This window comes from Paroedura picta, chromosome 11 (genome assembly GCF_049243985.1).
Source record: "Paroedura picta isolate Pp20150507F chromosome 11, Ppicta_v3.0, whole genome shotgun sequence".
NCBI lineage: Eukaryota > Metazoa > Chordata > Lepidosauria > Squamata > Gekkonidae > Paroedura > Paroedura picta.
Window position 1 is genome coordinate 40,817,669 of NC_135379.1, and position 23,059 is coordinate 40,840,727.

A 23,059-nucleotide genomic window follows, 5' to 3' on the forward strand; every position below is an offset into this window, starting at 1 on the left:
ATGCATGTTTGTGTTGCCGGCGTGCCTGGCGAGCTTCTCGTGGCGGGGGGAGGCAGGTGCGGCTGCTGGCAGCCCGGTACCGTGGCCTTTGTGGCCCGGTACCGGGCTGCCGACCGGGGGTTGACGACCCCCGCTCTAACAGGACTGTGACGAGCCCAAGGTCACACAGCAGGCTGCATGTGGAGAAGCAGGGAATCAAACCCAGCTCACCAGATTAGAACCCACGCTATTAACCACTACACCCAGCTGGTACCCATCTTAGTGATGGGAATGGAACAGGAAAGGAGTAAGTCACCCACATGATAAGTCCCATGGTGCAACTGAAATGCAAGCCCTTCTGTCTTCTTCACAACACAGGCTTAGTGTGTCTCAGTAGGCGGGGAAACAGACCGCAGGGCTTGCAACTTCATCCCTAACAAAAATAAGAAACGGCTCACATTGCACAGGCCCCACAATTTCTTCAACGCATTGATGGTTAAATGGTGGTTTGGAACCTCAAAGTAGGTCACAGGAGACCCTCTGATGAACCGGCCAAGTTTTGTTATTCTTGTCCTCTGGGATGAACACTGCAGCAATTATCAGTAGGGAAGTGTGAAGCACTTACAGCAGCGAAATTGTCTCTACTTCAGAATGTAACAAGAGGCCCTTTCATGTCTGGCTTGCTGACAAAGAAATCCAAGGTTCTGCCTCTCCCTGCTTGTTAGTATTCCTCTTTTGTGATCCTTAAGAAAAGGGTCTAACATTCTGTGCTGCAGCATCCGTAGGCGGTATGTACCTAAGAAGATAGCCTTTGCGATGATTGAAGATGGCATAGGGCCAATGAATGTTTCTACACCCTTGGGCCAACCAGATAGCTTCATGAAATGTTTTGGTAGGGTTGGATGCTTCAGTGCCCGAAAGCGGCCGGTCTCTCCGGGTGCAGCCAGCACCGCGGGGGGGAGGGGAGGTGCGGGTATGCACAGGCGCACACACGCAAGTGCGGAGCTCTGTGTCTGCATGTGTGTGCCCGCCGGCGTGCTAATGCCTGCGCTTCCCCCCCCCCCCCCCGATGCGGCGCTGACTGCGCCAGGAGAGACCGGCCGCTTCAGGCACCGGAGCGCCCAACCCTAGTTGAAAGCATTTCGATCGCTCAGAATGCCTAAGCAATTCTCTCAAAGACGATCCTGTGGATCTTTCTAGGAGAATAGCCTCTGCTCCATGAAGTAGGTTGGAGTTCCTGTTTCCATTTCACAGGGACTTGCCTACAGTCACCTAGAGTTGAAATGTGAAACTGGGCGTGCGAGGCTGAAGTTGGTTCCCGGTTCCATATTTGCATTTCCTAGTTCCTTATTTGTGAATAAGACACAAACATTGAGGGCAGGTTAACAGTTTTACACATGTTTGAACCACCACCCTATATTCCACTGCCCTGTATACAGGGAACTCTGCCCTCCAAGGGGATTTACGCTGATTCCAGGTCCAACGCCCAGTTCTGGTGCTATCTCCTTCGGAGCAGTTAGCGCTAGAACTGGGCTTTGGCCCTGGAAACAACATAGCTCCACTTGGAGGGCGGAGTTCCTTAAATGCACGGGTGTATGATAAGTGGTGGTCCAAAGCTTATTTGGTGGGCAGGGGGTATAGTGCTACTTCCTTATTCAAATCTTCCTAATACCAACTTCTTGGAAACAACCAAATAGAAGCCCTTGGGCCAGAACTAGAGTTTGGATCAGGAACCAGTGCCTGCTGTCTGGTAGGGCAGTGTTCCCCAACCCCTGGGCCTCCAACCGGTACTGGGCTGTGGAGCTCTCGGTACCGGGTTGTGGGGGGGAGGTGTGGGTGCAGCATGCTGGCGGGCACAAACGCACAGGTGCAACAACTCCACGCCTGCACGTTTGCGGCCACCAGCGTCCTGGCGCCCTAACATCCCTCTCCCCCCCCCCCCCCGGTCCCCAGCCCAAAAAAGGTTGGGAACCACTGTGGTAGGGGACAGTCTCCCAGATGTGCAGATATATGATTCGGGGGGGGGGGCAAAAACTATTATGGAGTACATCCCCCCCCCCAATTTCGGTGTGTTTCTTTATCCTGAGGGCACACTGCTTTGAATAACTAGCCTAAGCAGCATGACTTTGGATCCCGTAGAAACTAACAAGCCACACTCAATCCCATCCCGTGCATCAAAACTTGTGAATCGTGGAAGAAAACTGTGGTTTCAAGGGCAGGCAATCCTTGTTGGCCATGCCTAACAGGGGCACAGCCGCACCATTTTGCTCTGCGTGCAAGGTTGCTTCTTGGCCTACCCAGTGGAGGGGAGCCTGACTCTTCGGCAACACTGACAGTGCAACAGCATGGGAGAAAGCCAGTGCCCATTCTCACCTGGACCCGCACAACTGCCGCTCAGGAGATAGGGGAGCCCTGGAGAGACTGGCATAGTCCCTGGGGCTCAGCTTGATCCCAGTTTGCACAAACTGTGCCACATACAACCCTCGCTTCTCACGCATAGTTGTTTATTGTGGACACTCGAGCCATATCTCATTTGGTTCCCTCCTTCCTTCTCCACATAACGCCCTCCTGCCTGCATGCATTTGCGGTTATATTATTCTGTGCTGTTTTTCTCCCCAGTCAGGTTTCAAAGTGCTTAGTCATCCAGGCCAAAATTCACCAAGAAAACTTCCATGGTAGAAGTGGGGGTTTGAACCTGGATCTCCCAGAATCCTTGTCCAACAGTGTATGGACTTCAGCACACCAGCTCTTATTTATGTACCAGCAGAGACGACCCATCAGCCGAAGATGAATAAACAGAAAGAAATTTCCAAGCTGACGATGGCAAACAGCTTTATTCAGACTGAGTCCCTAGGTCATTTATAAGATAGTTAACTTTATGGACCTTTGATACTAATAGACCCAAATTATATGGCTTCAAATATAAAGTATAAGGTATATAAAATATAAGAATTAGGTAGTGGGTTGAAAACTTTGTTTGTATCCCTGGAAAAAAAAATAATTAAGAAATAAGTTTACTGAGGAAGTAAAATACAAAAACGAGGTTTTATACCTAAGAACTCGTTCTCAATAAAGCTTTTTGCCATCGCCAGCTTGGAAATTTCTTTCTGTTTATTATACTTATTTATGTACCAGCAAAATGAATCGTAGTTCTGTTGTTACTCTTGCCCTTCCAAGAATGCGTCTGGAAACCACTTCACTTGCACTACAGTGTGCATTTAAATGTTCATCTACTACCTTATTTTTTTTTTAAGTACAGGGCATTTAACCATCACCACCAAACTGTTTTCAGGAAGGAGAGGTGCTTTGTCAATGTCACAAGCGCTAGACAATCAGCACTATCCTCCACTGGCTTCTGCTGCAGACGTACTCAACCAGTTTTTCCTAAGTGAAACCCTGGAGAGAAAATGGCTGGTTAGTGCTGAACACAGCAGTCAGTGTGTTTCCAGACCAGCCCCGTCATTCAAATAATGGTACATCTCTAGGCACTCAAAGAAAGGGGTGCAACTTTCTGAGCTGCTCACGACACCGTATGTTTGCAGCTACTATTCTTCCTTTCCAAACTGCGCATTAATGTGTCAAGAGCTTTTCGGCATTCAAGCTCACACTGAGCAATATAAGCAGTTTTACACTGTTAAGTCAGCGCCTTCTGAGGCTAAGGTGTGTCTCCATTAACTGGGCTCCTGCTAGTACAAGTAAGGCCTTGCATGTGGCAGTCTAGAGAATACCAGCATTTAAATATGTAAGGAATTATTCCCCCCCCCCCCTATTGTGCCTGCGTACTACATTGGCCTTTCCATGTGCTGCACTTGCAGCAGACAGATTCCTCATGAAATAGATTGCTGACCCAGTCAAAAGCCCCACACAATCATTCCGACAAACACGCCGGTCGTGGCTGGCCAGAGACAATGAGAAATGTCCCAGAAGCTCTTGGGACGGAGTGCAAATAACACCCCGCCCGTCCCCAATCCTGCTTGGCTCTGCAGATCTCAGCCAGCTGAGGGGCCGCGAGGGGAGAAGCGACACATTGGATGTTGGTGGTCTGAGCGACAGCATGCCCTTACCAAGGCGCAGGGCTTCCTTTTTAGGCCCTCAGCCCTCTACCTCCACAGGAGAAAGCTCAGGGGCCACCAGCCATAGAGTTAGCATTGGAGGAGGAGGGAGCTTGTCCAGACCCTCAGGGGTCTATGTGGGCATCGTACCTACTGGAGGAGTGAGCAATTTGGGCACCCGGGTGTCCCGCAGAGCTCTGGGCATAAGCAGCGTCTTCCTCCAAGGCCTCCGCAGCTCCTGCACAACGGTGCCGTTACCCCAAGGGCTGGAAAGGGGACGAGGCCTGTCTCGTGAGAGCCTGAATGGGTGCCTGGTAGATTACATTGAGAAGGTGAGAGCTTTAGAGCAGGTGAATCAGGAACTCGAGGAGCGCATCCGTGTTTACCTGAACAAGAAGTCTTCCAGCGCCAATCACTGGGGAGCCCTGAGAGAGAGCTGGGAAACCATCTACCACCAAGTGAGTATGAGACCTTTTTCTTTTTTAATGATGATGATAACAAAAAACAAATGACTCATTACCCATAGAAGGATTGTTCTGATCCTGACAATTAACCACAGCCTGATACTAATGTATGGCTACCCTATGTGGCGCATTTTACATTTAATCTTCATGATAATTAGCATTATCGTTTCCCAGAGAGTGGAGTGGAAAGAATTGAATTATAGATGAGATTTGCCTTAGGAGGTTTATGAGCTGGAGAGGGAAAAGCTCTCCCATGTTTGGCCCAATTATAATCAGTTATTCCTCCTTGGAGAAGTTGTTGTTATGATCAGGAGCGAAATTATTCAGAGGAATGCTGCCAGAAATGGCGTGTGTTTATCCACTAGCATTATCTCATTACCAGCTTGATAGTGTTTGTAACGAGAGCCGGAAGATTTGAGCCGTCTTTCTGTGAATCACGTTTTCAAAAAACCTTGTTTATTTTTCAAGGATAAGCTGCAAAAAAAGATGCATCTCTTCCATGTCCCCTGCTCACAATGTGCCTTTAAAAATCTAGGTGAATGTAGATCTTTGGATTTGCATTTTGATAGAAACAGGTTGGTGCATCTCCCACTGAATGGCAGGGAACATTGGGCCCATTTGTGAAACTAAAAACACAAACTTGTGAAAACCCAGTATGATACCATATGCAACTTTCATCCGTACACAAGGGGTGAAATAACGGTTGCTAAAGTATAGAATGATGACACTAACATCCCTAAGCTGATCCCACTGTTGATGAGGTACTTGCCAGGGACAATTCTGTTTAGGTTCCAAGATCTGACAAGATCAGGCTAGGCTGGCCTCCCCAGGTCAGGGCAGATGCTTAAATCCACAGCCTTCCTCAACTTTTTTACCGTTGAGAAACCCCTGACTATTCCTTCAGGATTCAAGAAACCCCAGAAGTGGCATGATCTTGCAGAATATGGTTGGGAAGCATAGTGGTGGACACGCCCCCCCAGAGCCCCTCCCCTTCCCACCCCCTCCAGGCCCATCGTTGGCCATTTGAGAGTCGGCATGACCATATATGGTCATAGCATCCAATAAACATTTAACAAATTTTAAAAATATATGGAAGATCAGTTAACTCCCACCCATTCGGAAACCCTTCCGTGGCCATCAAGAAACCCCAGGGTTTCACGAAATCCTGGTTGAGAAAGCCTGAATTGGGGTCAAGAAGAGAGAAAGGAGATTTTTTCTGCAAATTCCCCATGCTTGCAAAAGAATATGAAAACTTTTAAAAAGAAGGGCGGAAATGTTCAGAAAAAGAAGATTGTCTATGCTTGCACAGGTAACGCTTCTCTACTGACCTGGCGGCACCCATCCCCCTAGCCATAAGTGAGAACTCTTGGAGGAAAGGAAGCAGCTACTGGATCACACAGGAGAGGGGCAGGACTGCTGCTGGGTGGGTTGAGCAGAGCGGAGAGGGGCTGAGGGAGCGAGATTTCCCCCTCCTCATGAGTCTGCCTGGATGGGCGGGAGCCCAAGCCACTGCATTAGCCAGGGCTGCAGAAGTGGTGGAGCTGAAGGCAGGCGGAGCTGCAGAGGTGGGTGAGAGATAGGATGAATGACACAGCAGCAGAGGGCCAACATCACTGGGATCCCTCACCCACCACCCCATGAGTCTCACAGGTCTTAGGAGTCTTGCAGGTCCCTGCTTGTCCTAATATGAGTTCCTTAGTATATCTGAGCGAACACACTGTAGCATAGTACGAGAATGAGGTGGTGCTAAGGTGGCAGGGTACATTGCACTAAAATTAACTGTTCCGCTTAGATTAGTGGATGACAGATTACATTGTTCAAAGTGCCTCAGCATTAATAATTTCCTGCAAGTGGAAAACTTGTACGGCCTATGAAGGCCTGGGCTAGAACCTTTCTCCATGATGATCTAATATTATATTTGCAGGATTTCTTTTCCCCATGTTGGGAACATTAGATAACATGTTCTAATGTTATATAATGCCCCCCCCATTCTAAAATGGAAAATCCTATTTTAACAATTCAGAATTCTACCCCATCTACTGCATCTGTAGACCAGGCTATACTGTGGGTAGTCAAAAGGCACATGGTTTCAAGATGCTGTTCTGGAAATGTTAAGGCTTGTAACCTTTTATCAATGATGCTGTTAAAGACCTGGAGAAGAGGAGAAAATCAAATAGGATGCTGTCCCTATAATAGAATTACCATACTGAAGAATACAGCTTCTGTTGATTCCTTCACATGATTATCGAAGATCTCCATAAAAACAGATGGTCACTCAAATGTAGTTTGTCCCTCTTGCCTTCTATTGCTCTTCTGCATGACTCTAATTTTATTAAAAGAATACAAAATGCATGAAGTTAAATGTATACTCGATCAAAGCATTCATGGGGCTGATTCACAGGACTTCATTAGTAAGCTCCAAAGTACTGAAAACAAAATGCTCTGTTCCATGATATTTCGACACATGAGGTCTCCTAGATGGGAAACAGAATTTTCAGTGATTTGGGATGTTCTTATTCTGCATGAATTGATCTGGAATAATCAAGGAATATCTTGTATGAATGCTCAGGGATTTACCCTAGTATAATTGCTTCTTTTAAATAATTCCAGATAATTCAACAGAGAAAGACAAGAGAGTAAGAACTAAGTAACTGGATTAGCCAGTTAATGAAAACAGACATCCTGTTCTTAGCTATAATACTGAATGTGGACATGTCCCATTTTCCAAAGGTGATATTTGGTTTAGTTTATTGGTATTTGTACATATGCTGTAGTTCTTGCATACATTGTAGTGTGTTTGCAAAAATAACCCCCAAACATTTGAGATAGATGTGACTTTTGCATAGGAAATCATGCGCTCCAACATGACCACTAACAGTACACATGCATAAATTTTTCCATGTGGCCATCAGCCAGGGCTTCACCAGTGCGTACACAAGGTGAAATGTGAATATGATCTCATTAGACATACGTAGGTTCCAGGAAATTGCTTTCACAGAATTAATTTTCATGTAGGAAACCTGTCTTGCAGAAAGCTGCCCTTGCTGTTTTGTGTGAGAAATCAACAAAACTGACACATAGGCTGACTAATCCTTTGAAGCGGTATTTTAGCACTGTCAGAAAGACCCAAATTACAGTATCATCTGTGCTTTTTACTTGCTGGTGAGCCTGGTACACGATTTTTGTAATGTAAACCATCTAATCCAATGCTCCACCATGAGTCAGGGCTGTTGAGCCCCCAGCTGCCATAAAACTGCCTAGACAAGCATAATATGGGAGAAGGCCCGAAATGAAAGAAAAGAAAAGAAACGAGACAGTGGATGAGCGATAGGGTTGTGAGTGTCCTGCATAGTGCAGGGGGTTGGACTAGATGACCCAGGAGATCCCTTCCAACTCTATGATTCGATGAGACTAGCCCGACCAAGGACAAATGATGGCAGGTAAAAGGTAAAGGTAAAGGTATCCCCTGTGCAAGCACCGAGTCATGTCTGACCCTTGGGGTGACACCCTCCAGCGTTTTCATGGCAGACTCAATACGGGGTGGTTTGCCAGTGCCTTCCCCAGTCATTACCGTTTACCCCCCAGCAAGCTGGGTACTCATTTTACCGACCTCGGAAGGATGGAAGGCTGAGTCAACCTTGAGCCGGCTGCTGGGATTGAACTCCCAGCCTCATGGGCAAAGCTTTCAGGCGGCTGCCTTACCACTCTGCGCCACAAGAGGCTCTCATGATGGCAGGAGTCCCTGCCAAATTCTAACCATAAGAATTAGTTGGAGCCAATGGATTAATCCCAGTCTTCCACCGCCAATCCCAGCACTGCCCCTCCACTGTGGAAGGTTGAGCTGACCCACTGCAATCTACAAAGCTACCCATTTCATCATGGGTAGTCAAACTGCGGCCCTCCGGATGTTCATGGACTACAATTCCCGTGAGCCCCTGCCAGCAAATGCTGGCAGGGGCTCATGGGAATTGTAGTCCATGGACATCCGGAGGGCCGCAGTTTTGACTACCCCTGCATTTTACTATCCCAGTTACATGGTGCAGAAGCAATCATTCACTTCCTGGATTGTCTTCTCCATAGAGGAAACTCCAGGGTGATGGTAGGTCAATATATGATGATGTGTGAATACAGCTATTTGCTGCGTGTGCTGACTACGCCTCAGAATCCAGTCCCACGATGCTGTAGGAAATAATGATAAAAGTAATCTAAATTGGGGGGAGAGGAATTCCTGGAGATTTGTGGGTGATATTGGAGGGGACATGGAGAGGAGGGGGACCTCAGTGGGGTATGATTAGGCTTGTTGGTTAGCAGTTGATTAGCAGGTGGAACAGGCTGACCAGATTGCGGGCGGGGGAAGTGTCCATTGTCCCTATCGCAACCCCTACCATGATCCCAAGAGGGCTAGCATCACACTGGGATGACTTTCTAGCACTGGCCCAAAAACTCAATGGCTCCCATAGAGTTTTTGGAATGGTGCTAGAGTGTTGCCCTGGCAGCAGCAATCACAGACCCCCTCATGAAACCCTGGCTGAGAAAGGCTGATGTAACTGAAGGAGTATGAGCCTCTTGTGGCACAGAGTGGTAAGGCAGCAGACATACAGTCAGAAAGCTCTGCCCATGAGGCTGGGAGTTCAATCCCAGCAGCCGGCTCAAGGTTGACTCAGCTTTCCATCCTTCCAAGGCCGGTAAAATGAGTACCCAGCTTGCTGGGGGGTAAATGGTAATGACTGGGGAAGGCACTAGCAAACCACCCTGTATTGAGTCTGCCATGAAAACGCTGGAGGGCATCATCCCAAGGGTCAGACATGACCCGGTGCTTGAACAGGGGATACCTTTACCTTTAACTGAAGGAGTGTACACTGTACATCTGCATATGCTCAGTTCCTGCTGGTACCCAGAGTTGAATTTTGTTGGCCTTGGGGCTGCCAACTTGGGGACTCAAACTCTGCATTCCCATCTGTTAGATAACTCTTGGATGTGTATGCCATTCTCTGATCTTGATCTCCCTGCCAACTGTTCATATTGACTCTAGCTAGCCCCTCCTAGGAACTACCCCCCCCCAAACCTGTATGTACGGGTTGAGGAAGTTCTGCTTCATTGTATCTGAAGAAGTGTGCTTGCACACAAAAGCTTATATATACCTTGAATAAAACTTTGTTGGTCTTAAAGGTGCCACTGGACTCAAACTTTACCCTTGGTTACAGTGACACAGCAGAGTTGCCTGACTTCAGAGAAGGCTGCCTATTATATCTCTGCATGAGTCACTGTTCCAAGCTAGCTAATTGAAAAGTCTCAGAAACTCCAACTGGTCCAGAATACAGCTGCCCAAGTGGAGGACACATCTAAGACCAAATCAAATTCAACTTTTTGGTCATGACCTTGAAAGCTCCAATAGTCTGTACTTGTGAGACCACCTCTCCCTGTATGTCCCCCGAAGAGCTTTAAGATTCAGCAAGCAAAATTTGCTCAGGATCCCCAACCTCAAGAAGATTAGATTGCCCTCAGCCAGAGCCAAGGCCTTTCTGGCCCTGGCCCCATCCTGGTGGAAAACCCAAATGAAACCAGAGCCCTGTGGCATTTTAAAAGGTTCCACAGGACTTGTAAAATGGAGATGTTCTGCCAGACCTGTGGTTGAGGCCCAAAACAACATCTGAATTAGGCTGGCTTCCATGTCAAAGTTGACAATTTATAAGTCTACTAGGGCTGCAGCAAGGCCAATTTATAGGTCTGCTATAAATTGTCAACTTTGACATGGAAGCCAACCCTCCCACCTCCTCTCTCCTCTTTTTCTAGTAAACTGACCAATGGCATGAAGATCCATTGTTCATGATTGTATATAAATTAGGTGTTTTTTTCCGGTGTTTCTCAGTTCAGTTCTGCCTCTTGTCCCACCATGCCGATCTCACTGTTTTCTGCTGCACCAGGCAGACGAACACTCTATCTCTATCTACCCTGCAAGTCTGTTGTGTGGATGGGCCCCTGGCCAAGCTGCTTCCCCTGCCACGACTCCTGTGAAAGGGGTCCCGACCCCCTGGTTGAGAACCACTGAACTAGGCAACTGAAGACCTAGTTTCTGCTTTTTGATTTTAATTGCATTTAATTTAGTAATCTTTTATATTTTATCTGAATGCTTTCTCTTCATATGTGATTTTATTGTGACGCAATCCGCCCTGAGACTCAAGAGAGAGAGTGGAAAACAAGTATATAATTATAAATAAATAAAGTGAGCACATCAAGGAACAAAGTCTGTTAAGGGGAAATTAGCAAGGCTTCTGCAAACAGAAGTTCTGCTTCATCATTTATCAGCCTCTTGCAGTTCTTTGAGCAGGTTAACAGTCATATTGGATAAGGGCCATTGAGTAGATATCATATACACACTTCCAGAAGGCTTTTGGCAAGATTCCTCATGAAAGCTTCCTGAGTAAGCTTAGTATTCATGGGACAAGAGGACAGGCCCTCTTCTGGATTAAAAACTGGTTAAATAGCAGAAAGTATCTTGGCCTCCGTGTCCTGTTCGTCTGGTTCTATGTAGTAACTGGTTGGCTTCTGTTTGAAACAGTATGCTGGACTAGGAATGAATGGACAGTTCTCCAACAGAGGGAAATGAGCAATAGTCCCTGCAGGGTTGTTATTGGGACTAGGGCTATTTCATTTGAAGAAGAAGAAGAGTTATATGCCGCTTTTCTCAGTGGTTTACAGTCGCCTCCCCTTTTCTCTCCCCACAACAGACACCCTGTGAGGTGGGTGAGGCTGAGAGAGCCCTGATATTACTGAAGAAGAAGAGTTGGTTCTTATATGCCGCTTTTCTCTACCCGAAGGAGTCTCAAAGTGGTTTACAGTCGCCTCCCCTTTTCTCTCCCCACAACAGACACCCTGTGAGATGGGTGAGGCTGAGAGAACCCTGATATTACTGAAGAAGAAGAGTTGGTTCTTATATGCCGCTTTTCTTTACCCGAAGGAGGATTAAAGTGGCTTAGTCACCTTCCCATTCCTCTCCCCACAACAGACACCCTGTGAGGTGGGTGAGGCTGAGAGAGCCCTGATATCACTGCTCGGTCAGAACAGCTTTATCAGTGCTGTGGCGAGCCCAAGGTCACCCAGCTGGCAGCATGTGGGGGAGTGCAGAATTGAACCTGGCTCACCAGATTAGAAGTCCACACTCCTAACCACAACACCAAACTGGTGTTGTTTATAAATGATTTCAAATAGGAGATGAGCAATGTAGTGGCCGAGTTTGGAAACGATAAATTACTCAGGATGGTGAAAACCAACTTGGATTGTGAAGAGTTACAGGAGGATCTTTCTAGACTGGATAATCAGGCAACTACATAGCGGATATGGGTAAGTGTGAGGTGATGCACATTGGAACAAAACCCCCTAATTTTAAATATGTGCCGATGGGATCCAAACTGGCTGGGACTGAGATGCAAAGAGTTCTTGGGGTTGAACTGGAATTCTGAGCGAAAATGTCAACCCAGTGAGTGGCAGCAGTGAAAAAGGCGAGCTCCGTGCTGGGAATTATTATGAAAGGGATTGAAAACAGAATGAACAATATTGAACTGCTCTTCGTATAAAGGAATGGTGTGACCTTACTTGGATTGCTGCGTGCAGTTTGGGTAGCCGTATCTCGGAAACGGCATTGCAGAGCTGAAAAAGTACAAAGGAGGGAAATAGAGATGATGATGTATGGAGTGCAAAAAGTAGATAAAGAGAGTCTTTCCTCCCTTGCTAATACTATGCAAACTCTAGGGCAGGGGTAGTCAACCTGTGGTTCTCCAGATGTCCATGGACTACAATTCCCATAAGCCCCTGCTGGCAGGGGCTCATGGGAATTGTAGTCCATGGACATCTGGAGGATCACAGGTTGACTACCCCTTTCTAGGGTACCCAATAAAATTGTCAGATTCAGGACAGACAAAAGGAAATATTTCTTTACTCAGTGAGTAATTTCAGCACCAGTAGAGGTAGCGATGGCCACAAGTAGAGTTAAATTTAAGGGAGATTTAGATAGATTCGTGGAGGAGAGGTCAACCACTGGCTACTAGCCATGGTGACTGATGGAAGCAGCAAACTTCTGAATACCAGGGATGGAAGACAGCAGCAGGGGAGTATCTTGGCCTCCGTGTCCTGTTCGTCTGGTTCTATGTAGTAACTGGTTGGCTCCTGTTTGAAACAGTGTGCTGGACTAGATGGACCATTGGTCAGATCCAGCAGGCTATGTTCTTACTTGTAGGAAAGCTTGTTTGAAAACCTGGTGGGAGCCAGTTGCTCTTCCCTGCCATCCCCTGGCAGACAGGCAGTCAGGGAAAGCAGTGTGAGTGGTGCAGCGTGTACCAGAGCAGCCTTTCCCGCCCTCCCCTGGCAAGAGTGGTGTACCTGGCATGGAATGTGCTCAAAGAACCTTCTCTGGCCTCCTGGAGCCAGGAGGATGGGGAGTGCAGGGTAACCACGGAAGAGCTGGGCTGGACTGCCATCCCCAGATCCCAGGCTGGCTGCTTTTTGTCCTCCTGGCAAGTGCTGGGAGGTGGCATGGAGGGGGAGGGAAAGAACATGCAGGAGGCAGGAAAGACCCTCTGATTGGCCCTAACCCTAACCAATGGGAAGCAATTTGAAGATGTTCAAATCCATTGCCCAGACCAATTCTACAATAAGGTTGGATGTGGTTTTTGTATTTGATTACTTGAACTGTTCTAGGTTGGGGATGCAGTCCTTGAAAATGCTCGGCTCATGTTACAGACAGAGAACACTCAAGCCTGCGCTGAAGACATTAAAGACAGGTAACTCGTATCTCCGTATGTGGAATTTGATACAGAAAGGGGAGATCAACCCAGTCTCTTGGGTTATAATACTGAACAAACCCCAAATTTATATTTAGCTTTGCGACTTTTGGCAGCAGCTAGAATGCTAATTACTAAAAACTGGAAGCAGTATACTTGCATAAAATATGGTTTATTAAGATTATAGACAAAATGTCAATGCTAAAACAAGATAATAATAAGAAACATGCTTAATATTGAATTATTTTTATTTACTTTTGGAATAAGTACTTTCCTTTGAAAAAAGTAAAAAAGGAAATAATACATTTGGAAAATGGGAAAATTGTTTAAGAGGAGAACTGTATAAGAAAGAGGAACCATATGTCATTAGTGGGGTATTGGATGATTGTAGATTGTATCATATTAATTGGGAAATAAAATAAATGGTTGTTCACTAAAAAAAATTGCCAGGTAACTCTTAGTTCACTTCCACACTGACATGGAAGTGGGAGACTTACTGGAAATAGGAAAAGGGTAGAGTCATGGAACACTCATCAGTGATATAACGTTATGACTTCAACCTGTCCTTAATATATTTACTAGCACTGTGCTACATTGGATGTATTGCCCACTTCCTTTGCAGGTATGAAAATGAACAACCATTTAGGAAGGCAATGGAAGATGAAATTAATTCTCTCTATAAAGTGATTGATGATGCTAATATGACTAAAATGGACCTGGAGAACCAGATTGAAAACATGAAAGGAGAACTAACTTCACTGTCACAGAATCACGAAGAGGTAAAGCCAAGCCGAGGAACAACCTGTAGCTCGGCTGTGTCTCTTTAGGCACTCCAGTGATTCAGCTTTCTGTACAAAAGCAAGCTGTTTCAAGAAGCTCTCTTCCTTTATTTTCCAGAATGTTTCGGTTAACATCTGTTATTTTGCATTTGATAACTGACTGGAAATATCTTGACATATCAGTAGTTAGTCTTCAAAAGCAATATTACAGTAGTCCAGCTTTGCTCTCCTTTTCACATATCAGAGCAATCAAATGCAATTTTGCATATATGGAATCCAAGTGTGTGGACATCATGAGTCTGAAAAATGCATTAGTTCAAAAGTGTAAACCTTCTGCTTTTTCCAAGGCACCATAACCGGGTACCTTTAATTCTGAACTTCCAAAGTTGCTTTGGATACTGTTAGGTTTCTCCCCACAGAGAAACTCAAACCTTTTTATGCATGCAAGACTCTCTCTCTTTTTCACAGAATTTTAGGAACTGAAAACCACACTAACTTCACATAAGCCAATCCATGGTCTAAGTTGAATCCTCCCAGTTTAGCAGTCTAGCTGCAGTCATATACTAACTTACATTCTGAGCCTATGGATGAATGATTAGACAACTGTGCCATAGCCAGCATAATTAATCTGGGCTGGTTACAGTTGGCCTTTAAAAGGAAAACATGGAAGGTAGGAAGTAAGTTACAGAAAACAGGATCTGTCTTGAATCCTCATTGTATTGTACTGCATTTGAGAGCTATAAAGTAATCCTCCCTGAGCTGAAAGGGAGAGCGGGATATAAATATAATAATAAATAAATAAAATCCACTGACACCTTTAAGACCAGTTTTATTCAAGATACAAGATTCTGGGTGCAGTTTAAACTTCTTCCAATACTGTGAAACAAGTATTGTTTCTTCCTTAACCATTACATTAGGTGTGTGTGGGGGGGGTTAATTGCCAGGAAGGGCTAGTTAAGCGTCAAGATGCATAAGTAAACGGGTGATTATAGCTGAGTTTGGTAAGTGGTTGGTAATAGCAGTAAATTAGCATACAAATACAAGAGTTAACATACAGATGTGAAAACTGAGTTTAAGACCACTAGCATCTCCAAGATCAACAAAATTCAATTTTGGTTGTAAGCAAGGATTAAGAGACTTATAATGTGTAGATAGATGCATACTTCTTAGATACATTGAAACAGAGTCCCTCAGACATTATATATGGGGGGGTGGGCAGTGGCTAGGAAGAGTTAATTAGAGTAACTGAGCAATAAATAGAGGAACTGAGCTATAAATACAGCTAAGATTAGAAGAATGCATTTGGCAAGACCTGTGCACAGCAGCAAATTGGCATCTTAACACTGCCCGTGGTGCCACGGGCGCCACAGACTAAATAAAAGGCTAAGGGGTTCTAGGTCAGGATGTGTCCGTGATGAGGAAGGGTCCGGATTGGACCCTTCCTCCGGACGGACAATCGGAGGGACCAATCGGCAGGCGCGCAGCGCCTGCCGATTGGTCCCTCCGATTCCCAGCCCCAGCAACTGCGAGCTGCGCACAGCGCGGCTCACAGTTACTCCTTTGCTGCCAGCCTGACGCGGCGGAGGCGCTTTGCGCCTCCACCGCGTCAGGCTGCCCGCAAGGGAGCCCCCGGCAGCCTGATGTGGTGAGAGGCGCAAAGCGCCTCTCGCCGTGTCAGGCCGCTGCCTGAGAGAGCTCCCGGCAGTCGAGCGGAGCGCGGCTGCCAGGGGCTCCCTGCCCGGGAAGGCTGCGGCAACGTCCACCGCTATCCGGAGCGTCGGGCCACCGCCCAGGGAGCCCCCGCCAGAAGAGAAGCCCGGACCATCAGGTACACTGCGCCGGGGGGCCGCCTCTCTCCCTTCCCCTTGCCCCTTCTCCCCTTTCAAGGCCCATTTTTAGAAATGGGCTTTGAAACTAGTTCAGATAATAAAAGAGTTAACAATAGATGTGAGAACTAAATCTGAATCCAGCGACACCTTTAAGAGTAATAACAAAGTTTAATTCTGGGGATCAGCAAGAGTGATTTAGCATATGTAGTGAGATAAGAAGTCCATATCTCTATTGTCCTGAGGTTGGTAACAAGATTTACCTGTTTCAAGGTCTTCCCCTTCCTCACTCTTTTCCAGCCTTGCTTTACTCCAATCTTTTTGGGACGACCACAGTCCAGGAATGTTAGTCCATTGCCTGGTAGGAAAGGTATATACCTTGAAAAAGCCCCACCCACAGTGGTGACATTTTCTTGCTGTCAGCTTCTTGTGGCCCCCTTTTTTCCAAGCATTTCCCCCTGTGGCACCACCAGCATGCTTCATGAGCAGTATTTTTAATTTTGTAATTGCTGCAGCATTATAGCACTACACTGAACTATTGACACTTATTTCAAATTTTAATACGACCATTGTAATGCTATAGTGCACATATGGGAAAAACAAAAAGGGGGGCAGCCAGTCACCACAGGATTTCATTGAGCGCTGCACTTTTTGCCCACATGGGTTCCTCAGGATGTCAAGATGCTTTACAATCAGCTTGCTGTATCACCCCTGGAAGAACTTGATGCTCCCATTGGAACTGGCCTGGATAATATATTGGAGAAAATTCGGATTCATTGGGAGAAAGATATTGAACGGAACCGTGCTGAAACTGGAGCACTGCTCCATAGCAAGGTAAGCACGGACGGTTTCTCAGTGGAACAGGCTTCCTCGGGAGCTGGTGGGTTCTCCATCTTTGGAGATTTCTAAACAGAGGCTAGATAGCCATCTGACGGAGAGGCTGATTCTGTGAAGGCAAAGGGGTGGCAGATTACAGTAGATGACCGATTGGGATGTGAGTGTCCTGCATAGTGCAGGGGGTTGGACTAGATGACCCATGAGGCCCCTTCCAACTCTTATGATTCTATGATTCTAATTGTATTTGTAACATGACCTAACGAGGTAACTTTTGTTCAGTTTTCTGCAAGCACCATTTCCATTCCAGGATCAAATTTCTTTACGTTAACAATGAGACATCTGAGGATGTAAAACCTGATTTGACTTATAACTTTCCACTCATCTGTCGTACAGATGAATGGCGAATGAAAGCCAGTGTTTTGTGAGTGACACTATTGTATGTTGTCAGCAACCCACAGAAGCAGCACCAGCTGTGCGAACCCAAGAGGAGGACCTGATTGAATCCCTGAGGGCAGAGTTTCACGAAACAGCTTGCAAAATACAAAGCCTGCAAGCTGAGACTGAATCCTTGAGAACACTGGTAAGTAGTGAGAACCAGTATTTACTAACTGGAACAAATAATAATAATAAGTCATCATTTTCATGATGGATTGTTTGGCCAAGCTACTTCCTGGATGTGCATGCCTATGAGATTTAGTGTTGAGAAAGTGCTTGATGACTTTGTTGCATCCGCTATAATTTGGGATGCAAAAACTAATCCAGTTTTCCAGGTCTGAAGATAGTATTTATAAAGGCACAGATCCAGGAAAAACTCTTTTGAGTCCTGTTGATTTCAGCAAAAGCAAGTGTTTAAATTTCTTCCACTGAAATTAATTAGAAGCCCTTTTCGTTCCTTCCCGTGCACAGTCTGTTGGCATGGATGCAGTGATCTGCAAACATGCTTCTCAGAGCATTCATCACCACTTATGATGAGCTGGTGCAAAAACACACCCGGAATTTTACAGCTCTAATAAGGAAACACAATACAGGTTTATGGCAGGGGTCTAGAACAGGTAGGTTGTTGACTGCTGAAAAGTGGCTTGTGCAGTCCCTAGCAGATGCAGGAAGAGAGCGTGAAAAAATGTTCTTAGAAGCAGGGATGGGCACAAACCTAAAAAGGGTGGTTCGAACCCCAAACCGACCCAAACGGGCCCCACCCTGAACCAGTCCAGGAAGTTTAGTTCCCTCTTTCTCCCAGCAGGAGACCGCCCATGAAGGGATTTCTCTTTGACCTTTTCCCCAACAGCAATTTGTCATATCCAGGAGAAAGGAGGTAGGGACTGCCCTGGAAGGAATTTCCCTTCCACCTTTTTCCTGGTAGAAGTTCATCAGGGCCAGGAGAAAGGGGAGCGATCACCCAGGAAGGAAGGAAGAAACCCTTTTCTCACGACAAAAGTCTGGTAAATGTAAGGGGAAGGGGTCCTCCTTGAACATTCCTGGACTTCAAACTGGCCCAATTTCAGCCTGAATTTTGGCTCGTGAGCTGGTTTGTATCCATCCCTACTCACAAGACTCCTCCTTGTGCAATTGGAACTGAAACCAGTCCTGACTTTTGCTGGGGGGTGGGTGGGCAGGAAGAAGCAAACTTATGTTATAGTGCTCAGGATACTTGTATTGCTAGAAGTGGCTTTCATCAGTGACCCGTGATTTCTTGAGCCCCTTTCAGTCTACCATAATTGATGCACAGGGTTCAGCTTGGTGGAATACAAAATTTGCAGGTTTAGAATACTTTTTAATGAATTCATCATGGGATAATGGAATAATTTAACTCAAGAACAAGCAGGACAATTTAAGCACCAATAGTGTCACAAGCAGTTCATGATCAGAAACTACCTTGAGTGGCTGCAGAAAAATCTAGGTGAGCAATGCCTGAAATAGTCAAATATTTCTATTCAGTACATAGTCAGGTGATCACATGGTACAGTCTTCTCAGGCTCCCATAATACATCATTTCTGTTCCAGGCAGACCTCTTGGAGGTGGGGGGAGAAAAAACCTTTCACACAGAGCATCAGAGAAGCTCATAAAAGTGCAAAAATATTTGTGCCAGCAATGGACCTGTTTAGAGTTTTGTCATTTTCTTGTCCTTGCAGAAGAGAGGCCTGGAGAACTCCCTTTTTGACACCAAGCACTGGCATGACATAGAGCTTCAGAATTTAGGCTCTGTCATTACCAAACTGGAGGCAGAAGTAGGAGAAATCCGGGCAGAGACTGAACAGCAGCAAAGGGATCGTGAAACTCTTCTGTCTCTTAAGACACAGCTGGAGAAAGACATTGCTGCGTATCATTGCCTCCTAGACAAAGAAGAACACAGGTATGACTGTGGATATCAGGTGAACTGGGTCCTGAACCTACAGAACATCCTCTCTGTGCCCAACAGGCCTGGTTGACTTCCAAAAATCATGTTGTATCTAGCAAGCCTTAACATTGCTAAAATTACAGAAGACACTGATGGAGATGGATGAACAGCCTTGGAGAAGGGAGTTCAAAGTTCATCCATCTCCATCAGTGTCTTCTAACAGGTGATGAAGATTATTGTTTTGTTCGGCTTATTTATTGGCCACCCTCGCTGATTCTGGTGTTGTTTTTAATCTATTTTTATGGAATGATTTTATATTTTTAATGTTTTTAAAAAATTGTTCTTACATTTATATGTGCTGCCTTGGGAATCAGGTGGAAAGGCAGCATTAAAACGTAAAGAAAGAAATTTGTAAATAGACAATTCACAAAAAATTGTGTACAACGAAATTATGGAAGCAAAGGCATACGCATGCATGCACGTACAAGACCACCCCAATCAGATCCCAGGAAAGAATTACGTCTCTGATCTCAGAACCCTGTTGTTTCTGTCATTATTTAGTGATATTTATGTAGGGAGGCATGTAGAATGTCAACCCTGCAGGAGTTGAAGTCATCCTGTCTTCTTTGCCATGTTTTAGTGCCTTTAATGCTTCACAGCTCTCTCCTTCTGTTTTCCTAGCTGTTGGTTGCCCACTCATCTCGGCCGCAGGAGGTCTGGTTATCCATGCTCTAAGCTAGGGGTAGTTAAACTGTGGCTTTCTGGATGTCCATGGACTACAATTCCCATGAGCAAAGGAATTGTAATCCATGGACATCTGGAGAGCTCAGTCTGGCCACCCCTGCTCTAAGCCATCTTCTTCAGTATACTTTAGAGAGACATCTCCCACGTAGAAGCCACCTAAGTCAGACAAACTGTAAATTCACCTGACATATAAACTAGAACTCTCTCAAGAGCTTTAATTGTAAAAGCTAACTGTAAAATAGGTTTGTTGGACTATGACCAAGAAGACCTGGATTCAAATTACTGCTCAGGAAGTCCCCCAGGTCACCCTGGCAACAACAGTCCCAGCCTAACCTGCCACATCTGGTTTGTGTGGCGATAAAACGGGGGTGAGATAAGTACTCTTCTCCTGTCTAGCAATGCACATAACATTTCTTAAGGCACATACTTCTGTTTGTATCAGTTCACAGTTAAATCATTTATCACCTTCCATTTTAATAAAGAAGTCCAGACGCCAATTCAGCTGAAGGCTGTTCTTAACATTGTATCCTTGAGGGAGGATTCCATAACAACTGAAGCCATGACTGAAAACATCACTTCACACTTGCTTAGTACATTATGTGCAGCCGAAGCTTTTGACTAAAAGTGTCAGCGCACCAAATGGAGCCAAGTGCCGAAGCCACCATACGAGGATATGGTTACAAGCTGGCTGATGAATCAAAATGCATATATCTTGGTGCATAACTGTTACGAAAACAAACCCCCAAAGAGGCAGTTTTTTCCCTACTGAAAAAGAGAATGTTTTCCATAAAAACAGATGCAAAAAGGGGGAAATGGGATGCTTGTGGTTGACCATAAATGCAATTATTTTCTGTTAACACTTACTGAACACTGTCATTTCTCTGGAAAATTTGATTTCCAAAAAACCCTATTCTGCTTGTGACAACTGGATCACAACTAAGTATGAATATTTCCTATCAACCTTGACATCTTGATTTATTTATTTTCACATTTATATACCGCCCTCCCCAAAGGCACAGGATTGAATAGGACCCCTTTGTATAGAAAAGTGTATTTTATCCCCTCCCCACCCCAACATTGGCTTAAGAGAAATGTACCACTCACCTGGACTTCGTTACAATGTCTGAATCCCAAAATGAAATCAACCCATTAATACCCATTAATACTTTAGGCTGACATTGGCCCCACTAGCAGGACATTGGTGAAACACTGGCACTGCCAACTGGTGTCCTAAGGGCATCAGTAAGGGCAACCTGCCAACAACCAACCACCATGTGCTGTTGCGGCATTGCTTGAGCTCCGAAAGACATAGCTCTCTCAAGGCTTTCACCTCCATGCCTTGGGGCAAAGCTGTTAATCATTTTAATGTAACTGATATAGGACAAACACAGAATTGTTCTATACAAAATGGGTTGGCTTCACCTGGTGACAAAGGAAGGAGCCATCTTCTTAGACTACTCCTGAACATATGAAAGCCATGTGGGATGGGGAGCTACAAGACAGATGGGAATTGGTTGAGAATGAGTGCAAAAGCTGGCTGGGCCCAACCAAATAGGTTTTCATTTTGCCACTTATCCTGTCCATTTGCTCCAAAGCCCACTGTTCCATTAAGTTTGCTCTTCTCTGTGGAAATACTGATTCTGTACTTTTTTTGTTTAACTTTCAGCTGATTTTCACATTTATTGTCTTCAGAAGACAATATTGTCATTCAGGACACAAAAAAACAACCCACAGATGATGTCACTGGCAAAAGTGGAAACTCTGATAGCCAGCACCCTTCGCTTCAGTTTGATTCAACAACCTACGTAGGCCTTAGCTTGACCTGTTTCACTAGGCGTCCCTGTTTATGATCGCTTTACTTACAGAGGTCAGTATGTCTATCGTAATTATAGAATAAAGTATCGGTTTCAATTAGCAGACTCCATCTTTTCTCCCTAAGTGATACTACTGAGAACAGGGCCAGTGTTGCAGTCTCTCTCACACTTTGTTTTAACCTCATCAGTTGTGTCCAGGTAAACACATGTAAGTATAAGCATCCACATATTCCATGTTTCTAGTACAGTTCCAAGGAAACTGTGAAGTGTCTTGAAAGCTTAGTGGGGGGTTCTTCAGTGGAAACAGTCAGCAGTGGCAGGCGCACAGCTTTGAAAAACCACTTTGCCAGCTGCTACAAAGGGAGCTTTAATTCCTGAAAATTCATATCTTAAGAATGTTGCTGGTCTCTAAGATACTACTGGAGCTTCTCATATAACTCACCGATTCAGGAGAGGGTTGGCTGTTTTATATGCTACCTTCTCTTTGCTTACATGGGGCAGTGGTGAACACACAGAGTCAGGCTTGTCAAAACAAACTTGTGTTGTAGAACATGATCCAGGGCCAGGATAGAAAGGCCCATTGTGTATGCAAGCCACATCTGCATCCATGAGAGGAGTATCCTACAGTGGCAGTCCTACTGCTTCTTAGACTGGTTCTCTGGTTCTCCAAAGAGCCCTGACTTGGTGGGGATATATGGGAAGGACTGCGCATGGGTGCCACTGGAAGGCAGAAGCTGAAAGCCTTCTGTTCACATACAGAATGCCACACACAGTGTTTTAGATCTTAGCTATTGTTCTAGAAAGTGATAAATGTCCACATGCCATTCCTGGGCTCCTTCAGTCAGGGATGCCAGTCTCCAGGTGGGACCTGGGGATCCCCTTAGAATTGCAGCCCATCTCCAGACTACAGAGATCAATTCCCCTGGAAAAAATGGCTGCTTTGGTGGGTGGTATCTATAGAATGGTACCCCACTGATGTCCCTGTCCTACCCAAGCTCCATTCCCAAAACTTCAGGGGTTTTCCCACCTGAATCTGGTAACCCTACCCCCACTCCCACTCCCTGGAAGTGGTCAGGGAAGACCTGGTGACTCTAACCTTAGTACACTGTTGTTCAACTACAATGCAAGTTATTTCTTGGAGTTGCAGTGGAAACACTGAACCCAGCAAGTTTCGATTAGGACCCGTCAACCTGGAAAAGAAAACAGGGTTGCATTTACCTGTAACTGTTGTTCATCGAGTGGTCTTCTGTGCAGTCACACGTGGCAGGCCTGCGATTCCGCAGAACCCATGTGGGACTGCACAGAAGCCACAAAGATAAATATGGCTAGAATTCACTAGGTATATAGACAGAAATATCAACAGAAGGCAATGTACCTTCTGTCACACTGGCATAAATATATGTTCTGTGCCAAATCCTCTTCTTTTTGGATCTCCATACAACTCTTCTTGG

General features: G+C 45.6%; 1 protein-coding gene across 1 annotated transcript; it reads left to right on the forward strand.

Moving 5' to 3' along the window:
• Positions 1-3,960: 3,960 nt before the first annotated feature.
• On the forward strand, positions 3,961-21,708 carry BFSP2 (beaded filament structural protein 2). Its single transcript, XM_077302664.1, has 7 exons — positions 3,961-4,489; positions 13,190-13,272; positions 13,895-14,051; positions 16,550-16,711; positions 17,163-17,294; positions 18,845-19,065; positions 21,461-21,708. Exons 1-7 carry the CDS (start codon positions 4,034-4,036, stop codon positions 21,462-21,464), a joined length of 1,215 nt encoding a protein of 404 aa, XP_077158779.1. The 5' UTR covers positions 3,961-4,033; the 3' UTR covers positions 21,465-21,708.
• Positions 21,709-23,059: the final 1,351 nt, after the last annotated feature.

Coding starts and splice junctions, on each gene's coding strand:
- BFSP2 (XM_077302664.1), top strand. CDS start 4,034: ATGCCCTTACCAAGGCGCAGGGCTTCCTTTTTAGGCCCTCAGCCCTCT. Junction 4,490..13,189: donor GGGAAACCATCTACCACCAA/GTGAGTATGAGA, acceptor GAACTGTTCTAG/GTTGGGGATGCAGTCCTTGA. Junction 17,295..18,844: donor CTGAATCCTTGAGAACACTG/GTAAGTAGTGAG, acceptor TTGTCCTTGCAG/AAGAGAGGCCTGGAGAACTC.